The 20,949-nt window shown below is 43.8% G+C and overlaps 1 protein-coding gene across 1 annotated transcript; it reads right to left on the bottom strand.

The window, feature by feature from the left end:
* Positions 1–6,360: 6,360 nt before the first annotated feature.
* Positions 6,361–20,694, bottom strand: CAMLG (calcium modulating ligand). The gene is made up of 4 exons (XM_003266393.2): positions 20,380–20,694; positions 17,681–18,141; positions 14,043–14,108; positions 6,361–6,994 (listed from the first exon to the last, which is right to left on the bottom strand). The coding sequence occupies exons 1-4, from the start codon at positions 20,549–20,551 to the stop codon at positions 6,803–6,805; spliced, it is 891 nt and encodes a 296-aa protein (XP_003266441.1). The 5' UTR covers positions 20,552–20,694; the 3' UTR covers positions 6,361–6,802.
* Positions 20,695–20,949: the final 255 nt, after the last annotated feature.

Raw genomic sequence — 20,949 nt, forward strand, 5'->3', positions numbered from 1 at the left:
CTCTAAAATATTAATAAATAAAATAGAAGCCTGGGTTCCACCCCTATGTTCTGATTTAATCGGCCTGGAGTGCTTCTTGTACACTGGGAATTTTTAAGCTTCCCAGGTAATTCTGAAGTACAGTCAAGATTGAGAACATTATTCGAGAGTTTGGGCACCAAAAAATGTATATGTATTGTCTCATGCAACACATACAGAAATGTTGAATTTTTTTTTTTTTTTTTGAGACGGAGTTTCGCTTTTGTTGCCCAGGCTGGAGTGCAATGGTGCGAGCTCAGCTCACCACAACCTCCGCCTCCCGGGTTCAAGCGATTCTCCTGCCTCAGCCTCCCAAGTAGCTGGGACTAGAGGCATGCGCCACCACCCCGGCTAATTTTGTATTTTTAGTAGAGATGGGGTTTCTCCATGTTGGTCAGGCTGGTCTTGAACTCTCGACCTCAGGAGATCCGCCCACCTCAGCCTCCCAAAGTGCTGGGATTACAGACAGGAGCCTCTGCACCTGGCCATTTTGAGTTGTTTTTGCAGAAAGCTATAATGGAGTTGGAGAAAGGCTCACATTTTTACTTTACTTGCCTCTGTACTATTTTACTTTCTTACACCTAAAGATGATGGAAAAGTTCTGTATCTTGATTTTAGTGGTCATTGAATAGATTTGCACATTTTTCAAAATTCACAGAACTGTACCCTTTAACTGTACATGACATTGTATGTAAATTTTACCTCAACATAGTTGATTTAAAAAAAAAAAAAGCAAACCAACGAGTGACACTCCAAGATGAGTTTATGCTCCCCACGCCCCCTGTGGCTTGCTGCCCACCTGTGGTAGCTGTGAGAAGCATTGAAGAGAGATAGAGACTGGAGGGTCTGGCAGTCCATGCCAAGGGTAAGAAGGCCTGAGCTAATTAATAAGTGACAGGATGGACACCAAGGAGGGTTAGGAATCCCCCTGTAAATTGTTTGGATGTGGGCTGCGGGTAGGGAATGTGGATTTCAGCCTAAAAGACATAGAAAACCACCAGTGGCTTAAACAGTGAAGACTGAGAAGTGATCAGATTCTGGGTGTATTCTGGAAGCAGCTCTCAAAGCACCAATAGATAAACTGGATGTGAGCTATGATGGAAAAGGAAGGAATAAAAGAAGACTGCCAGGTTTTCAACAGAGCTACTGTGGACTGTGATGAATTTATGGAGATGAGAAAGACATGGGAGCAACAGATTTGGTGGAGGAAATAGAGAAAGTCATTGATTTTGTTTCAGTCATGTGATATTTGAGGTGCCTACTAGACGTCCAGGAAATAACAGCTACAAATAGAGGTGGGAGAGATATGGGTCCTCAGCATTTTATAGAATGTATAATACACAGTATTTGAAGCCATGGAACTGGATGAGGCCACGCAGAAGTGAATGGAAATAAGTCCTTAATTTTTGAAATTAACACAATTTGAATACTGCTTAGAATCACAGGATTAGGGCCAGATTAAGTGGCTCATAACTGTCATCCCAGCACTTTAGGAGGCTGAGGCGCGTGGATCACATGAGGGCAGGACTTCAAGGCCAGCCTTGCCAACATGGTGAAATTCTGTCTCTACTAAAAATACAAATAGTAGCTGGGTGTGGTGGTGCGTGCTAATCCCAGCTACTCGGGAGGCTGAGGCATGAGAATCACTTGAACCCAGGAGACAGAGGTTGCAGTGAGCTAAGATCGCACCACTGCTTTCCAGCCTGTGTAACAGAGCGAGACTCTGTCTCAAAAAATAATAATAAAAAGAATCATGGGATTAATGTTATAGATTTTTTAAATCACAAACTCAAACTTCTTGATTTTAAGTAACAAAACTGAGACTCAGGAAACATATTTCGTCCTAGGTCACTAACCTTGTTGGACTCTAACCTGGAACTAGAGTCCAGAGATCTGACACTTAGGCCAGAGCTGTCTTCAAGATACTTTATTTCCAACTCCCCTTTAAGAGAACACATTAACAAGACAATTCTAACTGGCTTAAATATTTCTTACATATATAATATATATTCTATATTATATATATTATATATTCTATATTACATTAATGTAGAATATAGAATATGTAATTATAGAATATGTATTTTATATATATATGTATTTTTTTTTTTGAGACAGGTCCTGGTTCTGTTGCCCAGGCTGGAGTGCAGTAGTGTGATCTCGGCTCACTGCAACCTCCTCCCAGGTTCAAGCGAATCTTGTGCCTCAACTTCCCAAGTAGCTACTAGCTGGGACTACAGGCACACACCACCCCACCAGCTAACTTTTGTATTTTTCATAGAGAGGGTTTCGCCATGTTGTCCAAGCTGGTCTCAAACTCCTGGACTCCTGGTCTCAAGCGATCTGCCTCCCTTGGCGTCTCAAAGTGCTGGGATTACAGGTGTGCACCACCCCCACTCCACCACAATATATTTATAGCAAATTCACATCAAGTCTGTCCTGGGGGGAGTTTTTTTTTTTTTTTTGAGACGGAGTTTCACTCTTGTTGCCCAGGCTGGAGTGCAATGGCGCAATCTCGGCTCACTACAACCTCGCCTCCTGGGTTCAAGCGATTCTCCTGCCTCAGCCTCCTGAGTAGCTGGGATTACAGGCATGAGCCACCACTCCCAGCTAATTTTGTATTTTTAGTAGAGACGGGGTTTCTCCATGTTGGTCAGGTTGGTCGCGAACTCTTGACCTCAGGTGATCTGCTGCCTCGGCCTCCCAAAGTGCTGGGATGACAGGTGTGAGGCTGGAAGTTTTTATCTATTAGACAAGTGAAAGAAATGACTATAGTCTGTGTTCTAATACATCACTTTCAGTAAACTAACCTGTTTTCCAAAGCAGCAGATTTTGACTGTGACTTGACTTACTAACCCAGTATTGAATATCTCATAACCCTCTTGCTGTTTTTAGTGCCAACTGTGATGACACATGTCCATTTACACAACTAACTGAACTAAAAAAACTACTAGGTAACATGGTCAAGATGTCAACTCTAAACAACCATCCTTGTCCCTCTAGTTTTAATCCATATATATATATATATATATATATATATATATATTTTTTTTTTTTTTTTGAGACAAAGTCTCACTCTGTTGTCCAGGCTGGAGTGCAGTGGCGCGATCTCAGTTCACTGCAACCTCTCCCTCCCAGGTTCAAGAGATTCTCATGCCTCAGCCTCTCGAGTAGCTAGGATTACAGATGCACCCGCCACCACACCTGGCTAATTTTTGTTTTGTTTTTTTTTTTTTTTTTTAGTAGAGACAGGGTTTCACTATGTTTGCCAGGCTGGTCTCAAACCCCCGACCTCAAATGATCCACCTGCCTCGGCCTCCCAAAGTGCTGGCATTACAGGCATGAGTCATGGTGCCCAGCCAATCCATATACATTTCAAAACCCAGAAATTTCCAAATAAAAAATGTTTTAAACTATTCCAAACACTAAGAAACTTCAATTCCCAGGCCAGGCGCAGTGGCTCTCGCCTGTAATCCCAGCACTTTGGGAGGCCAAGGTGGGTGGATCACATGAGGCCAGGAGTTTGAGACCAGCCTGGCCAACATGGTGAAACCTGTCTCTACTAAAAATACAAAAAATTAGCCGGATGTGGTGGCATGCATCTGTAATCCCAGCTACTCTCAAGATGAGGCATGAGAATCACTTGAACCAGCACGGGGGGCGGGCAGAGGTTGCAGTAAGCCGAGATCGACATCACTGCACTCCAGCCTGGGCAACAGAGTGAGACTCTGTTCTGAAAAAAACAAAAATTAGCCAGGGGTGGTGGCACATGCCTGTGGTCCCAGCTACTTGCAAGGCTGAGGTGGGAAGATTGCTTGGGCCTGGGAAAGCAAGGCTACAGTGAGCCCTGATCATGCCACTGCACTCCAACAGGGGCAACATAGTGAGACCTTGTCTCAAAAAAAAGAAACTTTCAGGTCGGCTGCAGTGGCTCAGACTTTTTGTTTTCCTTTTTTTTTTTTTTTTGAGACAGAGTCTTGCTCTGTCGCCCAGGCTGGAGTGCAGTGGCACGATCTCAGCTCACTGCAAGCTCCGCCTCCCAGGTTCAAGTGATTCTCCTGCCTCAGCCTACCGAGTAGCTGATATTACAGGCAGGTGCCATCACGCCAGGATAATTTCTGTGTTTTTAGTAGAGACAGGGTTTCACCGTGTTAGCCAGGATGGTCTCGATCTCCTGACATCATCATCCGCCCGCCTCGGCTTCCCAAAGTGCTGGGATTACAGGCGTGAGCCACCACGCCCGGCCTCACACTTTTAATCTCAGCACATTGAGAGGCTGAGACGGGCAGATCACTTGAGGTCAGGAGTTTGAGACCTGCCTGGCCAACATAGTGAAACTGCCATCTCTACTAAAAATACAAAAATTAGCCAGGCATGGTGGCAATGCCTGTAATCCCAGCTACTCACTACTCAGGAGGCTGAGGCATGAGCATTGCTTGAACCCGAGAGGCAGAGGTTGTACATCATGCCACTGCACTCTAGCCTGGGAAACAGAGTGAAACTGTGTCTCCAAACAAAACAAAACAAAACAGGGTGGGTGCGGTGGCTCACGCCTGTAATCCCAGCACTGTGGGAGGCCGAGGCGGGCAGATCACCTGAGGCCTGGAGTTCGAGACCAGCCTGACCAACATGGAGAAACCTCGTCTCTACTAAAAATACAAAATTAGCTGGGCGTGGTGGTGCATGCCTGTAAACTCAGCTACTAGGGAGGCTACGGCAGGAGAATCGCTTGAACCTGGGAGGCAGAGGCTGCAGTGAGCCGAGATTGTGCCATTGCACTCCAGCCTGGGCAACAAGAACGAAACTCTGTCTCAGAAAAAAAAAAAAAACAACAACCTTTCATTTCTACTTGATATTATTCAACAAATGCAAGCAAATGATCAGGGAGATGCCTATCAGTTAAAGAGAAAAAATGACACCAATAGATACAGGTATCTTATAACTGTTTTCAAAATATAAATTTGATAATAATCTACAATTACTAAAATTTTGCATGTGTCAGCTGGCTAAATGATTTTTTTTTTTTTTTAAGAAACAAAAGTAGGCCAGGCACAATGGCTTGTACCTGTAATCCTAGCATTTTGGGAGGCCAAGGCAGGAGGACTGCTTGAGCCCAGTTCGAGACCAGCCTGGGTAACATGGCAAGATCCTGTCTCTACAAAAAATCAAAAAATTAGCCAGGCATTAATGGTCCCAGTTACTTGGGAGGCTGAGACAGGAGGATTGCTTGAGCCCAGGAGGTCAAGCAAGGCTCCAGTGAGCCATGATTGTGCTACCACTACACTCCAGCCTGGACAACAGCAGTAAACATGGTTTGGAAAAAAAAAAAAAAAAAGGCAGCAAAAGAGTAAACATGTGCAATGTGCAATTGAAGACCACTAGTATCTTCTCAGGGATTAAGGAAGCGACAACTTTAAGGATGATTTACAACCCTTTAGATACTAGATTCATTATGGAATCAGGAAAATTGTGTGCTTATAATCTTCCACCCAAATCAAAAGAATAGACTTAAATTATACTTATTCTTCATTACCCTGGTTCAAAATGAAATGACAGAAATCAAGACTTAATGAGTAATTTTTTAAAAAGTATATGTGTTTTTAATGTCACAAGGATTAACCAAATTAGACTATACAAAAATCTGTATGGAAATGTAACACCAAGTGACATTAACACTTTAGTCTTATATTCTTTTAAGAAGACAACCCATCAAAATATGGCAGTTACTGAGTTAGTTAAAAGGATATTTATAAGGCCAGGTGCAGTGGCTCACACCTGTAATCCCAGCACTTTGGGAGGCTAAGGTGGGCAGATCACCTGAGGTCAGAAGTTCGAGACCAGCCTGACCAACATGGAGAAACCCCATCTCTACTAAAAATACAAAAATTAGCCGGGCGTGGTGGTGCATGCCTGTAATCCCAGCTACTTGGGAGCTGAGGCAGGAGAATCCCTTGAACCAGGAAGGCGGAGGTTGCGGTGAGCCGAGATGGCGCCATTGCACTCTAGCCTGGGCAACAAGAACAAAACTCTGTCTCAAAAAAATAAAAACAATGTTTATAATAACTCATCTAGACCATATTTGGGGGGAAAAAGGACATTTATGCTATTGGGTTGCATGCCTCAATTCTTCAGATCCCATTTTGTTTTTGCTTGCTTAAAACATACTTCTAAAAAGTGAAAACTCAAATCTAAAAAGTTCCAATTCTGAGTTTGGTATACAGCAATAAAAATTTTATAAATACCTTCCAATTTCACATGTATGAATCATTTCTTTGATCAAATACTTGTGCTGGAGTAAAAATTAAGATACTAACTCAACAAGAAAAGTTACAATGTGCAGACTTAACATTAGACAATTCAGTTTCTTTCATTTTATTTTTCAGATGACTTCATTTCTCAGGACAGAATGACACAAATACAAGAAGCAGTCTCTAGGGCTGGCTGAGACCACGTTTATCTGTTCTCCTAAAAGCACTAGCTCAGCTCCCAAAAGAAGAATTACAAATCTGAGAAGTTAGAGGAAAGGTACAGAATAGGAATTCTGATTAAACAAGAAAAATCAATTAATCACATTGGTACTCTATTCTTCATATCAGTAATAATACAAACTCAGCCCTTTTAAATCAGAGAATCTGCCATTCTATTTCTAATAAAGTAGTTTTACAACCCCTAAAGTAAAAGAGTTACATGAAGGTGTAAACCAATTTGCCTCCTTTAGAGACACTGCAATTTTAGAAGAGGATTTTTTTTTTTTGTAAGCTTCGCCTTCTCAGTTCTACAGGCTTCATGGTACTCCAGAGCCCCAATAATCAAGCAGTTCATGACAAAAGATAAAAGTGAAAAAGTAGACACAGAGATCTGTGAAGACTTCGCCCATTTTGCTATAGGTATCCATTGATCGATTTATCACTTCGGCAGGAATTCCCGATAATAGAAGTGCAGCTGTTAGTACTGTTGTCTTTATCTTTTTTTCACTCTGTGTAGAGAAAAACTCAAATTAATCTTCAAAGTTTCAGCAGACTACATTAAGCTCTATACAAACATGATCAATACTGCTGTTTTGAACTGAAATGATTTAAAAACTGTTAATGATGTTTCAAAACAATCAGTAATATACCAACATTTACTGAGCATATAATATGTAACTCATCAAACTGCTAGGCAATAGCAGACATCAGTCTTGCTTTTTTTTTTTTTTTTTTTTTTTTGAGACGGAGTCTCGCTCTGTTGCCCAGGCTGGAGTGCAATGGCACGATCTTGGCTCACTGCAACCTCCGCCTCCCAGGTTCAAGCGATTCTCCTGCCTCAGCCTCCTGAGTAGCTGGGATTACAGGTGCTTGCTACCACGCCCGGCTAATTTTTGTATTTTTAGTAGAGACAGGATTTCACCATGTTGGTCAGGCTGGTCTCAAACTCCTGACCTTGTGATCTGCCCGCCTTGGCCTCCCAAAGTGTCAGGATTACAGGTGTGAGCCACTGCGTCTGGCCCAGTCCTGCTATTAAAAGTTTTTAAAAAGTGTCATCTTGGAAGCATGACATAAATAACAATTTATGACATATACAACAGTACAATCTAAAAACAACAAAAATATTACTAGACAGGACATAAATAACTGCTAAATGACTGACACGGATAATGTGTGACATAAGAGCTCACAGGAGATATAAATTACTCCAGTGTTTTATGTAAATAAAGCACAAGGAGGACTTCAGAGGAAGTAAAATTAAAAACTGCAGTGGCTCACACCTCTAATCCCAGCACTTTGGGAGGCCGAGGCTGGCTGATGGCTTGAGCTTAGGAGTTTAAGACCACTCTGGGCAACATAGGGAGACTCTGTCTCTACAACAAATACAAAAATTAGCTGAGCATGAGCCTCTAGTCCCATCTACTCAGGAGGCTGAGGTGGGAGGATCTCTTAAGAGGTTGAGGCTGTACTGAACTGAGACTGCACCACTGCACGCCAGCCCACGTGACAAAGTGAGACCCTGTCTCCAAAAACAACTAAAAACAGACCTTCAAAGAAGAGCAGGATTTAGACTGGCAGAAGTGAAAGTTTTTTGAAGGGTTAAGTCTCAGGACAAGTTAGAGGCAGAAGAATGCTTGGAGAACAATGAGTAATTTGTAACAGACTTATAGGAATGTAGGGCCCTAATTGTTATGCAAAGGAATCCACACTTGATTATACATCCAATAGGGTATCACTAACAATTCAGTATACTTCTGGTGGAAGAGAGAACATTTACTTACTAATTTTCTAGTCTCATTTTTTAAGAGATTAAAAGCTGAATTTTTCTTTATTATCATAAAATCCAATCATACGGTTTAAAATATTTTTAAATATAAAAACCTATAGTCGGCCGGGCGTGGCAGCTCATGCCTGTAATCCCAGCACTTTGTGAGGTCGAGGTGGGTGGATCACAAGGTCAGGAGTTCGAGACCAGCCTGGCCAATATGGTGAAACCTTGTCTCTACTAAAAATACAAAAAAATTAGCCAGGCGTGGTGGCACATGCCTGTAATCCAAGCTACTTAGGAGCCTGAGGCAGGAGAATTGCTTGAATCTGGGAGACAGAGGTTGCAGTGAGCCGAGATCGTGCTACTGCGCTCCAGCCTGGGTGACAGAGCAAGACTCCGTCTGAAAAAAAAAAAAACCAAAAACCTATAGTTACCTAAGAGAAATGAAATCTTATGCTCACAAAAAGCCTCATACAAGAAAGCTCTTAGTTTTAGTCATAATAACCCCAAAATTGAAAACAACCAAGATGTCCATCTACAGGAGACTAGATAAATGGATATAGTCATACAATGGAGTATTACTGAGCCAAGAAGAAAAAAACGAATTAACTACTAATTTATCCAACAACATGGATAAATCTCAAAAATATCATGCAGAATAAAAGAAGGCTTGCACAAAAAAGTAGTATCAAGAATGATCCCACTTATATGAATTACTATGCCAGACACAACTAATCTATGTTGGGAAAAAGTTCTTTGGGGTATAGGGACTGGGACTGCCTGGAAAGGAGCATGAAAGAAACTCCTGGGGTGACAGCGAAGTTATAAAACTCGAAAGAGGTATGGGTTTCACAGGATGTCAAACGTATTAAATGGTACAATTAAGACGAGCATTTCAAGCAATCAGTTAATTACGCTGGTACCCTGCTCTTCATTCTTTCATAGAACTAATTTTTTTTTTTTTTGGAGATGTAGTCTCGCTCTGTCGACCAGGCTGGAGTGCAATGGCAGGATCTCGGCCCACCGCAACCTCCGCCTTCTGGGTTCAAGCGATTCTCCCACCTCAGCCTCCCCAGTAGCTGGGATTATATGTACCCACCATCATGCCCGGCAAATTTTTGTAGAGATGGGGTTTCACCATGTTGGCCACGCTGGTCTTAAACTCCTGACTTCAGGTGATCCACCCATCTCGGCCTCCCAAAGTGCTGGGATTACAGGTGTGAACCACTGCACCCGGCCTCAGAACTAATTTTACCTTAAAATTTTACCTAAAAAAGGCCAAGCACGGTGGCTCACACCTGTAATCCCAGCACTTTGGGAGGTGGAGGTGGGCGAATCACAAGGTCAAGGGATAGAGACCAGAGACCAGCTAATTCTAGCACTTTGGGAGGCCGAGGTGGGCAGATAACCAGGTCAGGAGATCAAGACTGTCTTGGCCAACAAGGTGAAACCCTGTCACCACTAAAATACAAAAAAATCAGCCAGGTGTGGTGGCACATGCCTGTAATCCCAGCTACTTGGGAGGCTGAGGCAGGGGAATCGCTTGAACCTGGGAAGTGGAGGTTGCGGTGAGCTGAGATCTCGCCACTGCACTCCAGCCTCGCGAAAGAGCAAGACTCCGTCTCCAAAAAAAAAAAAAAAAGAGAGACCATCCTGGTCAGCATGGTGAAACCCCATCTCTACTAAAAATACAAAAATTAGCTGGGCTTGGAGGCGCGTGCCTGTAGTCCCAGCTATTCGGGAGGCTGAGGTGGGAGAATCGCTTGAACCTGGGAGGTGGAGGTTGCAGTGAGCCAAGATTGTGCCACTGCACTCCAGCATGGCAACAGAGCGAGACTCCGTCTCAAAAAAAAAAAAAAAAAAGCCGGGCATGGTGGCTCATGCCTGTAATCCCAGCACTTTGGGGGGCCGAGGCGGGCGGATCATGAGGTCAGGAGATCAAGACCATCCTGGCTAACATGGTGAAACCCCGTCTCTACTAAAAATACAAAAAAAAAATTAGCCGGGTGTGGTGGTGGGCGCCTGTAGTCCCAGCTACTTGGGAGGCTGAGGTAGGAGAATGGCGTGAACCCGGGAGGCGGAGCTTGCAGTGAGCCGAGATGGTGCTCCAGCCTGGGTGACAGAGCAAGCCTCATCTCAAAAAAAAAAAAAAAAAAAAAAAAAAAAAAAAAAAAAATTTTACCTAAAAAAAGAACCTTAAAACAGTAAATTGTAGTCAGTGCTATGTAAGAGGGGTGAGGTATACTGATGTGTACACCTACAACATACTTTGAAATGCATCAAGACAAATTTGATGGAAGGCCGGGTGCGGTGGCTCACGCCTGTAATCCCAGCACTTTGGGAGGCCAAGGCGGGTGGATCACAAGGTCAGGAGATCGAGACCATCCTGGCTAACGCAGTGAAACCCCGTCTCTACTAAAAATACAAAAAATTAGCCGGGCGTAGTGGTGGGCACCTGTAGTCCCAGCTACTCGGGAGGCTGAGGCAGGAGAATGGCGTGAACCCGGGAGGCGGAGCTTGCAGTGAGCAGATATTGTGCCACTGCACTCCAGCCTGGGCAACAGAGCAAGACTCCATCTCAAAAAAAAAAAAAATTTGATGGAAAAACTTCACAGAGATTATCTTGGGTTTGAAAAATAAAGATACGTAATATAAGAAGATGTTAATTGCAGAATCTAGGTGGTTGGTATTATATAAATGGGTGTTGACAGCACAATTCTTTCAACTTTTGTGTTTATTTATTTATTTTTGAGATGGAGTCTTGCTCTGTCGCCCAGGCTGGAGTGCAGTGGCGCTGTCTTGGCTCACTGTAACCTCTGCCACCCGGGTTCCAGCAATTCTCCTGCCTCAGACGCTGAGTAGCTGGGATTATAGGTCTGTACCCACCATGCCAAGCTACTTTTTGTATTTTCAGTAGACATAGTGTTTCACCATGTTGGCCAGGCTGGTCAAGAACTCCCAGCCTCAGGTGATCTGCCCACCACGGGCTTCCAAAGTGCTGGGATTACAGGCATGAGGCACTGCGCCCGGCCAACTTTTGTGTTTAAAAACTGCTATAACAGGCCAGGTGCGGTGGCTCACGCCTGTAATCCCAGCACTTTGGAAGGCCCAGGTGGGCAGATAACCTGAGGCTGGGAGTTCCAGACCAGCCTGACCAACACGGTGACACCCAGTCTCTACCAAAAATACAAAAATTAAGTGGGTGTAGTCATTCACACCTGTAGTCACAGCTATTTGGCAGGCTGAGGCAGGAGAATGAACCTAAGAGGCGGAGACTGCAGTGAGCTGAGATCGTGCCACTGCACTTCAGCCTGGGCGACAGAGTGCGACTGTCTCAAAAACAAACAAGCAAAAACACCCTGCTATAACAAAATGCTGTTTTGTTGGGAGAATATATAAAGTCTCCCTTTTCTCTCTTCCATTTACATACTACCCGTATATACATCTCTATCACACACATGAGTATTGTTAATAATTTCATGTATAGTCTTTCAGTTTGTTTATGCATGTATAAGCAAAATCAAATCATACATTATTTTTTATTTTCAAAAAGAAATTAGTATAGATTCTATTCTGAATTTTGTTTTTCTCTTAATATTTCTTGGAGAGCTTACCATTATCAGTACATTGAGAGCATCTTCATTCTGAATAGACATGTTATAATTTTTTCTTTTTTTTTTGAGACGGAGTTTTCCTTTGTTGCCCAGGCTGAAGTGCAATGGTGCAATCTCGGCTCACCACAACCTCCACCTCCTGGGTTCAAGTGATTCTCCTGTCTCAGTGTCCCGAGTAGCTGGGATTACAGGCATGTGCCACCACGCCTGGCTAATTTTGTATTTTTAGTGGAGACAGGGGTTTCTCCATGTTGGTCAGGCTGGTCTCGAACTCCTGACCTCAGGTAATCTGCCTGCCTCGGCCTCCCAAAGTGCTGGAATTACAGGCATGAGCCACCATGCCTGGCCAATTTTTTTTTTTAATGTAGTCACTCAGTGGACATTTAGGTTCCAAACTTTGCTACTGCAAAACTACAATCAATGTTTCAAAGGTGAATTTCTTTTTTCTTTTTTTTTTTTTTTTTTGAGACAGAGTCTTGCTCTGTTGCCCAGGCTGGAGTGCAAAAAAATGGCACAGTCTCGGCTCACTGCAACCTCTACCTCCCAGGTTCAAGTGATTCTCCCTGCCTCAGCCTCCCAAGTAGCTGAGATTACAGGCACCCGCAACCATGCCCGGGTAATTTTTATATTTTTAGTAGAGACAGGGTTTCGCCATGTTGGCCAGGCTGGTCTCGAACTCCTGACCTCAGGTGATCCACCCGCCTCAGCCTCCCAAAGTGCTGGGATTAGGGCGTGAGCCACCGGCACCCAGCCTGAAAGGTGAATTTTTTTTTTTTTTTTTTGAAGAGTCTTGCTCTGTTGCCCAGGCTGGAGTGCAGTGGCACAATCTCAGCTCACTGCAAGCTCCGCCTCCCAGGTTCACAACATTCTCCTGCCTCAGCCTCCCGGGTAGCTGGGACTACAGGCGCCCGCCACCACGCCCGGCTAATTTTTGTATTTTTAGTAGAGATGGGGTTTCACCCTGTCAGCCAGGATGGTCTCGATCTCTTGACCTCGTGATCCGCCTGCCTCAGCCTCCCTAAGTGCTGGGATTACAGGCGTGAGCCACCACGCCCGGCCTCAAACGTGAATTTCTAAACAAATGCTTCAACTAAAATTACAATGCTATTTACTCTTTTACTTCTTGTATTTGACCTATTTGACCCTTCAAAAATACAAATGCTTCAAATCCATTAAAATCATACACAGGTCTGTCAGCCTGTTAAATATAACATGCAAACAGCCAAATAGCATTTTTTTTCAGCAAAAAGCTCCCACAAAATTCGATCACACTAGTTAGGCTGTCGTCTATGTCAGGCAAGCCAGGCCTCATAAAACTGTATGTCTGTAGTCAAGCAGGCCAGGTAAACATTGACTCTCAACATCATTCTGTTCTGTAATATTGGCCAAATATTTATTGCAAATATCAGGCCCTCAACACTGAAGATAAAGTGCACTGCTATTAAGTGTCCAATATGAAGTATGGTGAGATAATCAAATCCATTTTTAAATTAATTTCCTTTATTATAGGCAAAATGAATTACTAAATTTACTAATTAAATTTAATACTTTGCTTAAACAAGTACTATTCACACTCTTTCATGAAGGACCTCAATCCACAATAGACCAATATTTTTGTAAAACAGAATAACAATGTTATGGCAATGTCAAATTGCTATAAAAGTTTCTAATTACTCCTTTTTTTTTTTTTTTTTTTTTTTGAGACAGAGTCTCACTCCATCGCCCAGACTGGAGTAGTGCAGTGGTGCAATCTTGGCTCACTGCAACCTCTGCCTCCTGGGTTGGAGCAATTCTCCTGCCTCAGCCTCCTGAGTAGCTGGAATTACAGGTGTGTGTCACCACACCTGGCTAATTTTTGTATTTTTAGTAGATACAGGGTTTCACCATGTTGGCCAGGCTGGTCTTGAACTCCTGACCTCAGGTGATCTACCCACCTTAGCCTCTCAGAGTGTGAGGATTACAGGCGTGAGCCACTGCGCCCAGCCAATTACTCATGTTTTTGAACTTAATGTATAACAAACACAAACACATAGTTTGGAGATAAGTGGGCAAACCACACTTTGAATAGCACTGATTCAGACCGTAAGTAGGACTAACATTTTTAAGTTCCTTCAATTAGCTAGTCATAAATCAATCCAAACACATCATCAAAATTTAGGAAAAAAATTAATTTACCTTGGGAAAATATTTGTATAATCCCATGTACGCAAGTTGTAAAGTAAGAAATGGAGCAAATATGGACTGTGAAGATAGAAGATAAAATTAAAGATTTCCAACATAATCATTCAAATCACAATAAATCAAACAGCAGCTATAAAATTCCAAGCAAAAGCTGTAAGAAAATAGTTATTATTATTTTTTGAGACGGGAGTCTTCCTCCGTCACCCAGGCTGAGTGCAGTGGCATGATCTTGGTTCACGGCAATATCCACCTCCCAGGTTCAAGCGATGCTCGTGCCTCAGCCTTCTGAGTAGATGGGATCACAGGCGCCCGCCACCACACCTGGCTTATTTTTGTATTTTTAGTAGAGACAGGGTTTCACCATGTTGGACAGGATGGTCTAGAACTCCTGACCTCAAGTGATCCACCCACCTCGGCCTCCCAACATGCTGGGATGAGAGGTGTGAGTCACCGCGCCTGGTAATTACTTTTTTTTTTTTAAGATGGAGTCTCACTGTGTCGCCCAGGCTGGAGTGCAGTGGCGCAATCTCAGCTCACTGCAACCCCTGCCTCCCTGGTCCAAGCAATTCTCCCGCCTCAGCCTCCCATAAAATAGTAATTTTAATGGTTAAAAGTAATCTTGTTTCTGCAGAAGAGTGAAGAAAATAAAATATTTGATTTCCTAACATAAAATGTTTCTCAAGTCATGCAATTCTTTCATATTCTTTTAGTGTCCCCAAAACTGTCTTCTCTCATAAAAACTTATCTTTTAAATTATTTAAAGTATTAAATGGTGACAGATATTTAACATAGTAACACAGATGCGGTAACATCTCCGTCACCCAGAGGGAATTAATTGACATCCAGGAAGCACACAGAAAAGGCCCAGCACTCAAAATAGATGGCATTCTTCCAGCTATGCAGAAGGCTGAGGCAGGAGGACTGCTTGAGCCCAGAAGTTCTAGTCCAGCCTGGGCACCATAGCAAGATCCTATCTCTAAAACAACAACAAAACTAAATGCTTGGCTGGGTGCAGTGGCTCATGCCTGTAATCCCAGCACTTTGAGAGGTAGAGGTGGGCAGATCACGAGGTCAAGAGATAGAGACGACCATCCTGGCCAACAAGGTGAAACCCTGTCTGTACTAAAAAATTAGTTGGGCATGGTGGCACGTGCCTGTGGTCCCAGCTACTCGGGAGGCTGAGGCAGGAGAATCGCTTGAACCCAGGAGGCGGAGGTTGCAGTGAGCTGAGATCGCGCCATTGCACTCCAGCCTGGTGACTCTGTCTCAAAAAAAAAAAAAAAACCAAAAAAACTAAATGCTATTCATTCCTCAGACTTCAGGGCAGGGAATCAACGCATACAGTTACCATCCCTGATTCTCCCAGGGCAAGTTATTCTTATTAGAGATAAAATGGCTTGGTGAACAAAACAGAAAAGATCAAAATAACATTCACATAATTACTTCCTTTTTTGAGACAGTCTCACTCTGTTGCCCAGGCTGGAGTGCAGTGGCATGATCTTGGCTCAATGCAACCTCCGCGTCCTGGGTTCAAGCAATTCTCCTGTCTCAGCCTCCCAAGTAGCTGGGACTATAGGCACCTGCCACTCTGCCCAGCTAATTTTTGTAGCTGGGACTATAGGCACCTGCCACTCTGCCCAGTAGAGACAGCGTTTCACCATATTGGTCAGGCTGGTCTCGAACTCCTCACCTCAGATGATCCACCCACCTCAGCCTCCCAAAGCGCTGGGATTACAGGCGTGAGCCACTGTGCCCGACCCCTCATAATTACTTTTAAAATGAAACTATTAAGAAGGGAGTGAAGGAGCAAACATTACTAGATGGCAGTATAGAGAGAGCAGTAAGAAACAGTTGAAAATCTGATAGCAGATTTGGCAAGAAAACCAAAACAAAAAAACTCACACAAAAATAGGACATAACTTTAAAATCATGAAAGCATGGAGCCCTCCAGATAGAGACAAAAAAGAGATAGGCAGCTCATTAAATGCTGAAAGCATCACTGATCTTTGCATTATAGCAAACTATAATGACAAGTTATCATCAAGGAAAAACAAATCAAATCTGTTCAACATTCTATTTATGAAAACATCTACATAAAAATAGATTTTAGGTTGGGTGCGGTGGCTCAAGCTTGTAATCCCAGCACTTTGGGAGGTCGAGGTGAGCGGATCATGAGGTCAGGACATCGAGACCGTCCTGGCTAACACGGTGAAACCCCATCTCTACTAAAAATACAAAAAATTAGCCGTACATGGTGGCACATGCCTGTAGTCCCAGCTACTCGGGAGGCTAAGGCAGGAGAATCACTTGAACCCAGGAGGTGGTGGTTGCAGTGAGCCAAGATCGCACCACTGCACTCCAGCCTGGGCAACAGAAACTCCATTTCAAAAAAAAAAAAAAAAGATTTACAAAAACTGTTTTGCTTAATGATATAAACTTTAATTATCTGGATATTTATGTGCCTGGTACATATACTTAAAATGTCTACTGAATGGAAAAACCTCAAAGCAAGACACTGAACTATGAGCTATGCTTTTCTGCATTCTTCGATATACTGTAAAACAAAATGACTACATCACGGTACAACCAAAATGGACTCATTATGATACTACATTTGGAAATGCTGAAATGTCTTCTGAACCATAGGAAAATTACCTCATATTCAGGACCAGAGGAACTGCATTTTACTATTTCATATTATTTGAAAATTGATAATATACAGTATATATATGTAAAGCACTTAACCCTTTGGTTAAGGAATGAAAGTGCCAGGGTTTAATCCCAGCGCCGCTTAGTAGCTATGTGACCTTGGGCAAATGATTTAACCTCTCTGAGTCTTCATTTCCCAATGGATTCAAATAATACCAAGTTCACAAGAATGAGGATTAGATGAATTAATATATGCAAAGCAATGAGAAGGGTCCGTAGCATGAAAAAGGGGTTTTAGGACAGTCATCCCTCAGTATCAGCAGAGGACTGGTACCAGGTTCCTCCCGACACCAAAATCCACAGATGCTCAAGTCCCTTATGTAAAATGGCACAGTAAATATAACCTACTCACTTCCTCCCATATACTTTAAATCATTTCTAGATTTTTTTAATGCCTAATGCAATGTAAATAGTTGTTGTACTGTTTTTATTTGTATTATTTATTGTTATTGTTGTATTGTTATTTCTTCCCCAAATATATACACATACACATATTTTTGAGACAGGGTCTCACTCTGTCACCCAGGCTGGAGTGCAGTGCCGTTATCCTGGCTCACTGCAACCTCCGCCTCCCGGGTTCAAGCTAATTCTCCTGCCTCAGCCTCCCAAGTAACTGGGATTACAGGCGTACACCACAACGCCCAGCTAAATCCAAATATTTTCAATCCACAATTGGTTGAATCCACATAAGGTGCAGAACCAACTAATATGGAGGGCCAACAGTAATTATTAGGCTCTGTATTTAACCACAACACTTCATTCTATGAGATGAATAGCAAAGTTAATAATATATCTTCAAACAGCCACATGGATCTGGTAGATATTAATACTGGCAATGACTTCTATGGATCACAAGCACTCATAATTATTAACATTTTGCATTTTCCATTAAGTTAGTTAATAATTTACAGATCTTTTCTTACCAAGTATTTGCAAACAAAAGCTCTGACTCCAAGAGCAAGAAGAGCACATCCCACCAATCTAAATATTCGAAAAGAGTCAAATTCTTCTGCTGTGCTTCCATCCTCTTGACTGGGTTTTTCACTAATCAGCTGTTTCCTTAGCTTCATTGCTTCTTCGAATCTGGAAAGGTACTGCTCTAGGCCATGGTGGGAACCCCTCTGGACCGAGTCCGCTGTCAGGTCCCCTCTGTTCCGCTGCCGGAGCTCAAGGTTGACATCATTACTGCACTCAGGTGGTTTAATGAACGAGTCCAATTTGTCTCCCAGTTGGGTCCCCTTTACCTCGGCCACACCACCCTGCTGGTCAGTTGTTCCTGTACTGACTGAATCACCCAGCACTACTCGCTTTGAAACGGAAGGAACGCTGAGGGAGTTCAGTTTATCACTGTCCTGCTGCTTTGATTTTGTTTGACTTTCTTCTTCTGAGAAAAGAAATTTAAAAGTCTTATGTATTTATTCCATACTGGCAAACACCTTACTTATGTTTTAAAATATGCTGTTGCAGCTAGAACTCAGCAGCCTCTGAATCAAAATAAATAAATACTGATTCTGCATTAAAGAAAAGCTGGTTTCGGCCAGGCGCGGTGGCTCACGCCTGTAATCCCAACACTTTGGGAGGCTGAGGCGGGCGGATCATGAAGTCAAGAGATTGAGACCATCCTAGCCAACATGGTGAAATCCTCTCTCTACTAAAAATACAAAAATTAGCTGGGTGTGGTGCCGTGTGTCTGTAGTTCCAGCTACTCTGGCCGAGGCAGGAGAATCACTTGAAACCTGGGAGGCAGAGGTTGCAGAGACTGTGCCACTGCACTCCATCTGCATCTGCCTGGTGACAGAGCGAGACTCCATCTCAAAAAAAAAAAAAAAAAGCTGGTTTCTTCCTCTACACCCTCAAAATATATCACCCAAAATGAGTATTCTGCAGAGGAAATAACCCAAACTTTGTGGGTAGGAGATAAGATTAGTACACAAACCGGGAAAGATATTCAGAGATGAAGCAAGCTGAAAAGACCAACTTTTTATGGATAATATATCCCAGATGTATGATTGCATTGCCTGCCTTAGCTTATTCGGTTAAAAATATAAAATCAGTAAAGCCTTTTAAAATCTATATTTTAAAATTAGATTTCTGAATCCAGTGCCCTATGAGCATAGGGTGTGGCATATCCCACAGCTACTGTTTATGTAGTCAGGCAGCCATTAGTAGGCACTTCAGCAGTTTTAAGACACTACTCTGGTGGGTTTTTTTGTTTTTTTTTTTTTTTAAAAGGCCAGGCACAATGGCTCACACCTGTCATCCTGTAAGCCCAGCACTTTTGGAAGCCAAGGCTGGTGGATCACTTGAGCCCAGAAGTTGGAGACCAGCTTAGGAAACATAGTGAGACTCCCATCTCCACACACACATTTTTTTTTTTTTTAAATTAGCCGGGCATGGTGGCATACACCTGTGGTCCTAGCTACTCCGGAGGCTGAGGTAGCAGGATTGCTTAAGCCCACGAGTTTGAGGCTGCAGTAAGCTATGATCATGCCACTGCACTCCAGCCTGGCCTACAGAGGGAGACCCTGTCTCGAAAAACAAAACAACCTTTAAAGACATAAAATTTTCAAAGCAAAAGAACAAAATATAGAAAGTACCTCGGGTAAGATCATAAATAATGCTTTAAGAATAAATAGGCTGATAGAAAAATGTTTCTTCTATTGTTCTAGAAGAATTTGAAATGGTTTTCTTACCGCTCATTTGAACTGTCTAAAAGTTCAGAGCTATACACCTAAAGCCTTACAGACCCAAAGTCACAAAGATATAAGGAGCTTGCGACCAGTGACTGAAGGCCAATTACTAAAGGAAACACTGGAAACTTAGATAACACTAGGGGGTGCTAATTGCTCAGTTATACTCAGGTGAAATAAATTTTTTTAAAGAAAATCATTGGACATGTGTTTGAGGGAGGAATGAGGCGCTCTCCTTAGAAATGCAGTTCCAGACATCAATCACATCAATCTCCTCTGATGAGGACAGGAAACTCTCAAGTGTGCCCTTCGCACTTGCTGGGTCTCTGAAGAATGCTCACTCTCACTTTTCCCACCTTTTCTAGCCGGCCCGTAGGTGACAAGTGTTGAGGACACTGAACACAAACACTAGGATATGACCACAAGAGTCCCCACGTAGGATGAACTAGCGGGCAGTTCAGTAAAGACAGGCTGATGTGGGCGGACAAGAGTTACACAGCAAAAGGCAAAAGAAAGTAGACGCTAGAGAAGGCACTGTAAGGAAAAGCACTCGGAACCTTAAGAAGGAAAGCCATCTTCCTAAGGGGAGCAGTGGACACGACAGTCTAGAGATACAACGTGTGCCCTTCAAGAAAGGCGAGGAGTGGCTAAGGAAAAAAGGGGCTGTTCAACGTAACTGGGAAGAGGGAGCGACCTGCAGGCAGGGTGGGGAAAATCTCATGGCGAGGCCCCGGGAAAATTGGGGGGAGCGACTAGGAACATCCTGGGGTTCAGGAATGAGAACTTGGGATATCACCGAAAGGGCGGGACAGAGGAAGTCAAAGAGCAGGGCTTGGTCAAAAAGGTCAGGGGAGTGGAGGTGGGAGAGGGAAGAATGACCCTGAAGATTCAAGGTGATGGGCGGGAGACTGAGGGGAAATCGAGGCTCCTACCCGCGCCGCTCCCGGGCCTGTGAAAGCCCATGATCCGGTTGATGCGCTGTTCCGAGTTCATAAGTAGCTTTCTCCGACGCAGCTCGGCCCGACGCTGGGAAGCCGACAGACCTGAGCCCGCTGGGACCCCCGGCCTTTCCCCGCCGTCGGTAGCGACGGCCATCGACTCCATCCTCCCGTCTACAGTCTGGGAGGGGTGGCAGTGGCGGTGGTGTTGGCCGCCGCCGCGAGGGCGATGACTAGAGGCCGGGCCGCAGGGCGCGCGTCCCCTTCCCACTATAGACCCGCCCCTGAGCGCGGTGCCGGAGCCTGTGAGCTAAGCACTCACGCACCGCCCCACACGACCAAGCGCGAGGCTCTGGCCGCCATCTTGAGTGAGGGCAGCGCTGGACGTCCTGGTGCCTCCCCAACTCGTCTGGCCCTCACCCAACAGCCCCCTCTGCTGTTCGCTCGGAGGTGAAGAAAACCGGCACCCAGGGCCGGGAGTGGTGGCTCACGCCTGTAATCCTAGCATTTTGGAAGGCCAAGGCAGGCGGATCACAAGGTCAGGAGTTCGAGACTAGCCTGGCC

The sequence above is a fragment of the Nomascus leucogenys genome, chromosome 2 (assembly GCF_006542625.1).
Source record: "Nomascus leucogenys isolate Asia chromosome 2, Asia_NLE_v1, whole genome shotgun sequence".
Lineage (NCBI taxonomy): Eukaryota > Metazoa > Chordata > Mammalia > Primates > Hylobatidae > Nomascus > Nomascus leucogenys.